The sequence below is a fragment of the Quercus lobata genome, chromosome 2 (assembly GCF_001633185.2).
Source record: "Quercus lobata isolate SW786 chromosome 2, ValleyOak3.0 Primary Assembly, whole genome shotgun sequence".
NCBI lineage: Eukaryota > Viridiplantae > Streptophyta > Magnoliopsida > Fagales > Fagaceae > Quercus > Quercus lobata.
Genome location: NC_044905.1, coordinates 99592671 through 99605156, shown reverse-complemented (window position 1 = coordinate 99605156; position 12486 = coordinate 99592671). Strand labels below are relative to the sequence as shown.

At 38.7% G+C, this 12486-nt stretch overlaps 1 protein-coding gene across 1 annotated transcript; it reads right to left on the bottom strand.

Annotated features, from left to right (window-relative positions):
- Positions 1 to 561: 561 nt before the first annotated feature.
- LOC115977506 (endochitinase-like) lies at positions 562 to 9475 on the bottom strand. Its single transcript, XM_031099388.1, has 4 exons — positions 9184 to 9475; positions 1866 to 2020; positions 1314 to 1461; positions 562 to 1066 (listed from the first exon to the last, which is right to left on the bottom strand). Exons 1-4 carry the CDS (start codon positions 9462 to 9464, stop codon positions 868 to 870), a joined length of 783 nt encoding a protein of 260 aa, XP_030955248.1. The 5' UTR covers positions 9465 to 9475; the 3' UTR covers positions 562 to 867.
- Positions 9476 to 12486: the final 3011 nt, after the last annotated feature.

Below are 12486 nucleotides of genomic sequence, written 5' to 3'. Positions count from 1 at the left end.
CACTAGTAGAAATATATTAGAGTAATTTTTGAACTCAGAGCTTTAAAATGTAAGTTCAAGTAAGATTGCTTCTTAAAGATCCGATTTCATATTGAGTTGGCACTTGGCACTTGGCAATTACACATGCATGACAGTACTGTTTGTCCATATAAGTAGAGCATGTAAATTTTGAAGAGTTTGGCTAATGTCATTCGTGGATAATTGAAGTATTTTGGATAGTTAAAAATAATCATAATTCAAAAGTGTTCAAAATTGTTTGAAAGGTGTTGCTGGAAAATAACCTTAATTTGATTACTTATTTGCTCATATCTTTTCAAGCATAACGATTTTTTGAGTGATACTTCGTTTCACTTAGAAGTAGACATCTAGGGCATTTATGCAGATTGGTACCCAATATGATTCAATCTCTTTTTAATTAAGAGAGCATCATACCCAATTGACTTTGTGAGCATCGAACCCAAAGTAGCCAACAAAGCAATTAATAATTTAGAATTTAGAAAGTAATATAAAATCGGACGTACAGTTTGGTAAAGCTAGCTACAATATTAATTACCGGTACTCAAATTTTATATAATTCTTCTTATTTGTTTTAAGCTTAGAGATCTCTTATGGAACAACAAAATCACCAAATTATATGTTTATCTTGTCTTCTTATTGTAGTTGGCAAAACATATTTTTGCGTTGGACCAAAGCTATTTAGGCAAAAGGCTTTTGATTATAGCAATTTAAGTTGTTCCCATAACTTACTCTAAATATGTCACAGTACCTCCTATAGAACCCAATCCTATCAGCCACCCTATTATCGGAGCCACAGCCACATTCAAGGCCACCATTGATAATGTTGGTGATTACACCATAGCCCGGAACTCAACTAGCTAATGTGTCAGCAGCAGAGGGTCTCCAATTTCCAATGATGACATCGTGGCTAGATGGCTTGTTTGCTTGAGGGGCCATCCAAAACCATATGGCTGTCTTGAACGATAAGGTGGGGTCTGTGGCTACCAGATCTGGATTGTTTATGAGATCAGCTCCAATGGCTTGACCTGCTTGCCCATAGTTGTAGTTGCTGATAAAAGTTGATGAACCATCAAAATTAGGGTCAAAGTCTTTGATAAACAAAGTCACAAAAGTCATCGGACATAACATTTTTCACAACGTTAACATGATTTGTTGTGATTGAATCATATCAATAACACTTAAGTCCATCACTCACACCACTTTATTATACACCAATTATAATAAATCATATCAATATTTATGAAAATAAATTTTTTCCCTAATTTAGTAACAAATTTATGGTTTTAAAAACTTACTGAGTGAGTTGGATAGGTCCCCGGCCATAATATTGTTTTCCAGGAGCACATGGCCAAGATGTTGAGGTACAATAAGTTTGCTTGTTATTTTCCGTAACAAAGCAATATCCCCATGCATATGGGCCATCTGGTGCACTTGCCCACCCTCCTACACAAAATATAACCACCTTTTGCAATTAAAATTAAGTCAGACAAACAAAAACTACGGGCCTGATTGTAACCCAAGTCTAAGTCCATTATACTATAACCCTGATTGGAATGTAATTTTAGAGCTAGTCCACTACAAAAACTACGGGCCCGGTATAATTTTTTGAAGTCACATTTATTTTTATGTATAGTTGTATTTTATACAGTTTTTTTTTTTTTTTAAGTGAAAATAGTTACAATAAACGTACACTTATTTATTATATGGGAGATATACAATTCAATAATGTTAGTGATAAGGTATTTTTCACTTGATATGGTCAATTAATTGTAATTAAAAATTACATCATTTTCATATGGTTTACCACCTATATCAATTTTATATTTTATCTTTAGTATGGAACTAACCTGTGGTCTCATGAGAGGTTTGACCTAAGAAAGCCGCAAGCTCTCTTTTACGTGTGGTAACATCACCAGTTGTGCCAAAGCCATTGAAAGATCGAGTAGCAACAATGAAAGCATTGTAAGTGTAGAATCCATTACTTTTACATTTTGGATCGTTCCTGTTAGTGTATAGCTTAGACTAGTTTAGTCCATTGGGCTTAACCCAGTATATTGTACTTGTAGTTTACTCCTTTTACTTGTACTGCACACATACCTAGCCTATATAAGGCTCTCTATTGTACATTATTATACACACATCAATATACAGACTATTCAGACTTTCTCTCACACTTTATATTGTTAACATGGTATCAGAGTCATTCCTCTGACTTTCTGGTTTCTGTGGACATCTCCGGCGTTCTTCCACTGCCCTCGCCTTCATCCAGTAGTCACTGTCAAAAGCGAGTCACCGTCGTCACGCCCACAGTCCCAGCAACTCTCGGATCTCATCATTCTGCTCATCCAACTGTCAAAGAAAAGGCATTGAGCGACAGAACAGACAATCTGGAGCAGAACCCAACCAAGAACGGCCAGAAACCACCTCACACGCACCCCCACGCGCCGGATGAAGTTTCTACCTCACGAGCACGCGCTCCACGCGCCGTCCATATCCCTCACGCGCCAGGTCACACGGCCTACATGTGCCCCACGCGCTCACATGCGCCACACGCGCTCACATGCGCCACACGCGCCTGCGCCTGCTCCGTTTCATGTACTGTCACGTCAGCCCTAGGGTGACGTCACACTGCCACGTCAGCACACGTCATCCGTTGACCGTTGACTTGACCAGACCGTTGACCATTGACTTTGACCAAGTCAAAATATTTCAACAGAACCTGTCTTGCTCAGTTTTTCACGTAGATTCTGATGTTGGGCTCCATTTCTGCATTTGAGGTCTCTAAATCTCACTTTTTGGTCATTTTCGTCATTATGGCTCAACAAAGTGAACGAGATATCATACGTCCTATCACCATTATGTTGGATGGTTCTACTAGCTATCATGCATGGTCTCAGAATATGACTGTCTTTCTCAAGGGTCGTAAATTGTGGAGATATGTGACTAGTTCAATTCCTAAGCCAGTACCAAACCCTAAGTCCAAAGCCACAGCTGCTGAAGAGTCTTTCACGACTACTGTTACAACAGATGATGATTATGAAGATCGCCTAGAGGAATGGGAGAGTATTCAGAATAAGATCTTGTCTTGGTTTATCAATACCTCTATTCCCTCCATTCATAATCTTCTTCCTCGTCTTGAAACTGCTGAGGCTGCTTGGAAATTTTTGGCCAATTGCTATAATTGCATTAATGATTCAAGTTTGGAGTTCCATATTGAATCAAAACTTTATCAAATGCACCAAGAGACAGGTCAATCTATTTCTGATTTTTATTCTCAAACTTCTACTATGTGGGAACAACTCTCTGCTGCAGATCCTCCACCGGTGTGTTCTAAGGACATTGAGTTCTTTGTCAAATATCGGGATCGCCGTAAATTTATGCACTTCATGATGGGTTTACGTGAGGATTTTAAGCCTACTAGGGCTTCTCTGCTTAGCCGGTCTCCTACTCCTTCTCTTGATGCTGCAGTAAAGGAGCTCATTTCTGAGGAGAATCATCGGCCTACTTATCACATGTCATCATCTGATCATGTATTGGCTACACCCTCTCCACAGCCTCCCATTGTTGCATTCACTGCTCCTCCACAAATAAACTCCAGGTGTCCCACCTCTCAGTCTTCCAAAGGTACTTACTGCAAGTTTTGCCGTGCCAAAGGCTACGACATCTCTGTTTGTCGCAAACTACAGAAATTTGTGCAAGAGCAGAAAAGCTTCTCTTCCTCAGGCAGTTGCTGTATGTCCTTTAAATCCATCGGTTCCTACAGGTCCATCTTTGGCTTCCTCACTTACTACGGCTGATATTAAGGCAGTTGTTCAACAGGTTTTATCCTGCACTTCCACTACCCTTTCTGTCACCTCAGGTAAACAACATTGGTTTTTTTATACTGCATGTTGTAACCATATGACTCCTGATGAATCCCAAGTTTCTGATAAAGCACCCTTAGAACATCCAATCACCATTTACACTGCTGATGGAACTCCTATGCCTGTTAGTCATAAAGGAACAATCTCTTCTCCTTGTTTATCCCTTAGTGACACTTTTCATATTCCAAAGTTATCCATCAATTTGCTTTCTGTTGGTCAACTTTGTGAATTAGGCGTAGATCTTCTATTTACTAATCATGGTGTGGATGTGCAGAATCCCCAGACGGGTCAAGTGCTTGGGACAGGCCATAAGGTTGGTCGCATGTTTGAGGTTCATGACTTGAAGATTCCTTCACAAGTTGTTTCTGCAGTTGCTACCACTCCCACCTCCTCACCTGATCTATGGCATGCTCGTCTTGGTCATCCATCCTTATCTCGTCTTCAGTTGTTAGCTTCTCAAGATCATTTAGGTTCCGTTCAGTTTCAAAAATTTGATTGTACTTCTTGTCATTTTGGCAAACAAACAAAATTGCCCTTTAATAAAAGTGACTCATTTTCTTCTGCCCCTTTTGATCTTATACATTCTGATATTTGGGGTCTTGCACCTGTTCCCACTGAGGGGGGATCTAAATATTTTGTCATATTTATGGATGATTTTTCTCAATATACTTGGATTTATCTGCTTCACCATAGGTCTGAACTTGTGTCTATTTACCAAACATTTCATAAAATGATTGAAACACAGTTCAATCGCACCGTTAAAGTCTTTCGATCAGATAATGCTCAAGAATATAATGATAAATATTTCCTATCCTTTTTAGACAGTCATGGTACTCTTCCTCGGCGGTCTTGTCCTTACACCTCTCAACCAAATGGTCGTACAGAACGAAAACATTGTCACATTCTTGATGTTGTCTGCACCCTTCTCATTTCTGCCTCTCTTCCTCCTCATGAACGAACAAAGCTCCAACCTCGTACTTGTCTCTTGTCTCTGTTGTTTCCTTGGTTATGGTGTGTCTCAAAAGGGTTTTCACTACTATGATCCCATTTCTCATCGCCTTCGTGTCTCCCGTCATGTTGAGTTTTGGGAACATCGTCCTTTCACGAGTCTTCAGCAGTTTCCTGCATCTTCTTCCTCAGAGTCTCCCATTTTTACTAATCTTTTCCTCCCTCTCTATCCTAAACTTGTGGAGGATTCTTCAACATCAGCTGCCTCTCCAGACGACTCATCTCTGGTTCTGTCTCCGGCATATGACCCGCCTGTCTTAGATCCTGTGGCACCACCCACTTCTGAGTCTCCTGTTGGTCCTGAACTTCGTCGTTCCACTCGGGTAAGCATTCCTCCCCCTTATCTCACTGATTATCACTGCTCTTTTGCTCTTGCCACCCGCTATGAACCTCACACCTATCGTGAGGCCCATACTGACCCTCTTTTTGGCAACAAGTTATGAACAAAAAACTAGATGACCTTCATAAAAATCACACTTGGGATATGGTTGATTTGCCTCCTAGTCAGTCTGTAGTAGGTTGTAGGTGGGTTTACAAGATCAAGACTAAGGCTGATGGATCTGTTGAACGATACAAGGCTCGCCTAGTTGCCAAGGGCTTTACTCAGGAGTATGGTATTGACTATAAGGAAACATTTGCTCCTGTTGCTCGCCTTACATCTGTCAGATGTCTCATTGTCGTGGCTGCAGTTTTGTGATGCCCCAATTTGATTGATTGTGTGATGTGTGTGGGTGTGTGATGAGTCCCACATCGGGTATTTACTGAGTTGAACTAGGCTTTATTAACAACTACAAGGAGCCTCAATTGTGACTAGTCCTTTTGAGGTATAGCGCAAATGTGGCTAGTACTTTTCCTTGGGTCGTTACATATGGTATCAGAGCCGGCCCGGTAACCCCGTGTGGGCTCAGAGACACTACCCCACAAAGTGGGCCCTAACGAGGACGTTAGGGATTTAAGTGGGGGAGATTGTGATGCCCTAATTTGATTGATTGTGTGATGTGTGTGAGTGTGTGATGAGTCCCACATCGGGTATTTACTGGGTTGAACTGGGCTTTATTAACAACTATAAGGAGCCTCAATTGTGACTAGTCCTTTTGAGGTATAGTGCAGATGTGGCTAGTACTTTTCCTTGGGTCGTTACATATTTATTGTGATGCCCTAACTTGATTAATTGTGTGATGTGTGTGAGTGTGGGTGTGTGATGAGTCCCACATCGGGTATTTACTGGGTTGAACTGAGTTCTATTAACAACTACAAGGAGTTTCAATTGTGACTAGTCCTTTTGAGGTATAGCGCAGATGTGGCTAGCGCTTTTTCTTGGGTTGTTACATATGGTATCAGAGCTGGCCCGGTAACCCCGTGTGGGCTTGGAGACACTACCCCACAAAGTGGGCCCTAACGAAGACGTTAGGGATTTAAGTGGGGGAGATTGTGATGCCCCAATTTGATTAATTGTGTGATGTGTGTGGGTGTGTGATGAGTCCCACATCGGGTATTTACTGGGTTGAACTGAGTTTTATTAACAACTACAAGGAGTTTCAATTGTGACTAGTCCTTTTGAGGTATAGCGTAGATGTGGCTAGCGCTTTTCCTTGGGTCGTTATATATTTGTGATGCCCCGATTTGATTGATTGATTGTGTGATGTGTGTGGGTGTGTGATGAGTCCCACATCGAGTATTTACTGGGTTGAACTGGGCTTTATTAACAACTACAAGGAGCCTCAATTGTGACTAATCCTTTTGAGGTATAACGCAGATGTGGCTAGCGCTTTTCCTTGGGTCGTTACATATGGTATCAGAGCTAGCCTGGTAACCCCGTGTGGGCTCAAAGACACTACCCTACAAAGTGGGCCCTAACGAGGACGTTAGGGATTTAAGTGGGGGAGATTGTGATGCCCCGATTTGATTGATTGATTGTGTGATGTGTGTGGGTGTGTGATGAGTCCCACATCGGGTATTTACTGGGTTGAACTGGGCTTTATTAACAACTACAAGGAGCCTCAATTGTGACTAGTCCTCTTGAGGTATAGCGCAGATGTGGCTAGCGCTTTTCCTTGGGTCGTTACAAATTCGCCGTTGGCCTCTTTATCAAATAGATGTGAAGAATGTTTTCCTCAATGGAGACCTCCATGAAGAAGTGTACATGCAACCACCCCCTGGCTATCCACACTCAGGCAATCAAGTTTTCCGCCTCCACCGTGCTCTTTATGGCCTCAAGCAGGCTCCTCGAGCTTGGTTTGAAAAGTTTAGCTCAGTTGTTGCTCAGCAGGGTTTCACTTCGAGTCCTCATGACACTGCTCTCTTTGTTCGAAGATCCTCTGCTGGTATCACTCTTATTCTTCTTTATGTTGATGATATGATTATTACTGGAGATGATTCTGCAGGTATCCGCTCTCTTCGGCACTTCCTTAGTCAGCATTTTGAGATGAAAGATCTGGGCACTCTCAGCTATTTTCTTGGGCTTGAGGTTTCCTCATCCTCTGATGGATACTATCTTTCCCAAGCTAAATATGCTTCTGATCTTCTCTCCAAAGCCGGTGTCACCGACAACAAGACTGTTTCCACTCCTTTAGAATACAATGCAAAGCTGACACCCTTGGACGGTGAACCTATATGACAATTTTTAGACCCCTTAAACAATTTATTAAACCTAGGTAATTAGCCAAGTTGTTACTTAGTCCAATTAAACAAGTCTAGGTTATCACAATAATAAAGATCAAATCATGCAAAGCAGCAGAAAATAAATAACAAACGATATGATCACCCAAGAAACCAAACCGGTAAAAATCTGGAGAGGATTTGACCTAGCTATCCTCAAGGTAAACTTGAATCCACTATCATGAAAGAATCGAAGTTCATACAAAAGGACTTACAAGCACCCCCGCTCGACTTCCTAATGCTACCAACCAGTAGAACTTACTGACACGACCACGTGCAAGCTCCGAATCCACGGACTCCTTCTTTCTTGGATTCCCACCAGCTACAAGCACCCCCGCTTGTGTATTCTTTAAGCTTTAATGGCAGCAACTGTTTTGATCATCAAGGTGTAGAGAATATCTCCTCCTTGAAAACCCTAAATTTGTGTAAAGGAAAACTCCTCTAGATCTCACAAGAGATTTACACAAACCGTAATATGAGCAACACTAAAACGTGGCTAGGGTTTGCCTTTTATACTTAGGACAAATAAGAAACCCTAAAAACGTTTTAAAACAACTAGGGCTGAGTTGGAAAATTATGCAGAAAAGCAATCTGCCCGAGCTTCGATCGGTCGAACCTAAGCTTCGATCGATCGAGCCAGGCCGAAAGCCACAGTGCTTTTTGCTTTACACTCGATTCCAACTTTACATTGACATACAACTTTGAGCTAGCTTTAAACACTTCTAAACACATTGTTTTGATCATGGTTTGCCAATAATACAAATTAGAGTTCTAAATACATAAAGTCTTACACTTTAGAACCTAACACTATATCCAATGCTACTCGCTATCGTCAATTGGTTGGCAGATTGATCTATCTTACTGTTACTCGTCCAGATATTTCACATGCCGTGGGTATGTTTAGTAAGTTCATGGATGCACCTCGTTCTATCCACTATGCTGCTGTTCTTCGGATTCTTCGATATGTCAAAGGCACACTTTATCATGGTCTGCATTACTCCTCTCGATCTTCTCTCGAGCTTTATGCTTATTCAGATGCTGACTGGGCAAGTGATCCGACTGATCGATGCTCTATCACAAGTTTCTGTTTCCTGTTAGGTACTTCTCTTGTCTCGTGGCGCAACAAGAAGTAGGATGTGGTTTCCTGTTCTAGTATTGAGGCTGAGTATCGTGCCCTTGTCGACACCACTTGCAACTTGTTTGGCTTCGCTGGCTCTTGGCTAACATGGATGCTCCACAGCCCACTGCCACTCATCTTTATTGTGACAATCATAGTGTTATCTACATTGCAAATAATGATGTCTTCCACGAACGCACCAAGCATATTGAGATCGACTACCACATCACTCGCCAACATCTCAAGAAAGGAAATCTCAAGTTGTTCTCCATCTCCTCTGCAGACCAACCTGCTGATATCTTTACCAAGACTCACCCGCCTGGTCGTCTTCAAGATCTTATATCCAAACTCCAGTTGGCTTCCTCCTTGCCACCTCAAGTTTGAGGGGGGATGTTACTCCTTTTACTTGTACTGCACACATACCTAGCCTATATAAGACTCTCTATTGTACATTATTATACACACATCAATATACAGACTATTCAGTCTTTCTCTCACACTTTATATTGTTAACAGTTCCTATATTTAAGCATTTGATCAAAAAGAGACGCACTGATAAGGCTGCCAACATCGCCACCACCACCACTAGGTGTAGGAGATGGAGTTGCAGGGGAACCACCACCAGAAGTACACTGGCTCTGGCAACCATTTCCACAGTAATCAGAGGTACTGCCACACCATCCAAATCGGCTACAACATAGCCCACTTGGACATACAACACCCCCAGCCTGTGATCCACATTGTTCTGCTGAGGCTCCAAGCAAGAAAGCTAAGAAAAGTATCAAAGAAAAGAGCTTCATTTTTTTGAGTGTTTGTGCAAAGCAATGGTGAGAATGTACCTATATATATAGGAAAGTGTTATGGGTTTATCTTGACTGCTATTCTAGTTTTAGGTTCTTTTACTATAGGAACTAGTTTAGGCTAGAATAGTTAGAATGTAGAATTTCTGCCTCAAGGCCCACTCGTATGCCGGCTTGATTAAGGAGTTTGCATATGTAACTTTGGTCATGCGTTCCTAAAATCACCTAGAAGCCCTGGCTTTATAATGTATTGGTTGATTTTTTGTTTAATTAGTTTCTAGCTTTCAATAATATGCTAGTAACATGCTTATGGTATTTGAATTGTTTAGAAACATGGCTAGGATCGGTTGAATATTTCATAGAGACTTTTAGGATTGGATAAGGATAATTATAGTATGAAGATGTTTGATTTCAATCCTTGTTTGATTTCAAGATGTTTTGGATTGCGAACGAATTAATTCAAAGAGAGTATGACAGGTTTTTCTTTCTTATTCCCCATTTTTGGTTTGGTAATTATCGATCTCTTGTTCAAAAATGTCAAAGAAGCTCGACAAGGGTGGCTTTTTTATTTTTGAGAGAAGACAAGGGTGGCTTGACTAAGTTCAAAGCCAAATACAAATGTTAGCTTACCAGTCTTACAAAGAATAGGAAAATCAAGGGCCCGTTTGGTACATGTGTTTAAATACATGTTTTCAGTTTTTAAACAACATTATTTGTATTTTCACACACTTTTTCACCCACACATATTTCCAAAAAATACAAACAACATTACTAGAACAATATTACCAAACGAGCCCAACTATCATCATCCTAAGGTGTGGTCCATTAATGCCATTATATCTGCCGGTTGAATTGCTCTTTGCGTGCTGCCAATTAGCAATAGCAATAGGATTTTTGTCTGCATTTTAAAGTCTGCCTTCCGTATTCAATGAACCTTGTGGATGAGGGAATAGGGCATTTACCACCACCTTGTGAATGAATTGATTTACTAATGCCTAACTTTCCACTCCAATGACTGGACATACAATTGCCTATGCAATAATCATCAAAAAAAAAAAATATATATATATATATATATATATAAAGCAAAGACCTCATGCAGAAGAGCATGAGTTTATACCATGTGGTTCATTCTAAAAAGAATTGAAATACTGTTAAACCATATAAGAGATAAGAACAACTTTAAAAATAGGGACTATTTATTTATTTATTTTTGTTTAATATTTCAATACTAATTCTTGTTAATTACATTTTATTCAATAATGTTTCAAGACTACTATTTGTTTCATTTGGTTCAATATTTCAAGACTTTTCCTCTCTTTCACACAAAAAACTCTTTGCATTTCCATTCACCATTTTTACTTCTACTCATTTATATACACATGCCCCCAACTCTCCACGTCATCTCATCTCAAATACACTCAAACCAAAAACGATGTCATATACCTTCAAGTCTTCAACCTTACAATGACACTTACATAACTCCAACATTGTTATACCATTTGATCCTAACCCGTATGAGTAGGCTATAAACAAGGAAAGGGGCTTGCTTTTTTTTATTCAGTGATGGTATCTTATGGTTTTGATGTTGAAGTTGGATGTTGTGGATTTTATGAAGGTTGTGATTCACTTTAAATCTTTGGATGTTCGAGATTTTGGTTTGAGAATGTCATAAATGTATTTTATTTTAGAACTAAAGAGAAAGAAAAAGAAACATTCTAATTGATTATTTACGAAATTAGTTTTTTTTTTAGAACTCATAATGTGTAGGGTTTTTTTGTAGGTTTTTCACTGTTATAGTGATAAAATAAAAATCAATGATGATTTCAAAGTGTTTTCCTTTCTTTTTTTGAAAGGATTCAGAAGCCCAACTAAAAATAATTAAATTTTGACAAATGGATGTACTTATAGCCGATTTCTCTTTGTTTAATCACGTTTTCTTTATATTGATACTCATAATCACAAATGATTTCCTTAATTTCATTGAGATAATGAATTGAGTATTTGAGATTGAGGTCTCCATATTTGGTTATGAGAATAGAGAGGTTGAAGAAATGTTTGGGAGGTTTCTTAAATTTATGTAATTTTAGGATATAAAAGTATTTTATGTTTTAAATTCTTATTTATATATTTCAAAATCATTTAATCAATTTAAAAATAAATTCTAATTTTAACAGTAAATATTATAACATGTTATAATCTTATAGTGTTTTACAATTTTTGTTAATAAAATATGAAATAAAAATAAATAAATTTTCAAAGTATTCAATAATATTGTGGACAAACATAAATACTATACAACAAAATAAGTATTATAATAGGTCTTAATATACATAAAAATTATTTCAAATAAAATTGTAAAGTATCCGCACATTGCATAGAATATCATCTAGTATGTTGAATTGGCAATGATTTGGTCTGAAAATATTGTCTGTATTTTAAAGGTGAAAAACTACCCACTAGTAGTAAATATATTAGAGTACTTTTGAAATTAAAGCTTTAAAATGTAAGTTCAAGTAAGATTGCTTCTTAAAGATCCGATTTCATATTGAGTTGGCACTTGGCAATTACACATGACAGTACTGTTTGTCCATATAAGTAGGAACAAAGGAAGAAAGCATGTAAAAATCTTGAAGAGTTTGGCCAATGTCATCCGTGGATAATTGAAGTATTTTGGATAGTTAAAAATAATCATAATTCAAAAGTGTTCAAAAATTGTTTGAAAGGTGTTGCTGGAAAATAACCTTAATTTGATCACTTATTTGCTCATATCTTTTCAAGCATAACGATTTTTTGAGTCATACCTTTTTTTTTCTTTTCTTTTTTTGAGTGATACTTTGTTTCACTTAGAAGTAGACATCTAGGGCAGCTATGCAGATTGGTACCCAATATGATTCAATCTCTTTTTAATTAAGAGAGCATCATACCCAGTTGACTTTGTGAGCATCGTACCAGAAGTAGCCAACAAAGCAGTGAATAATTTAGAAAGTACTCAAATTTATATAATTCATTCTTTATTTAT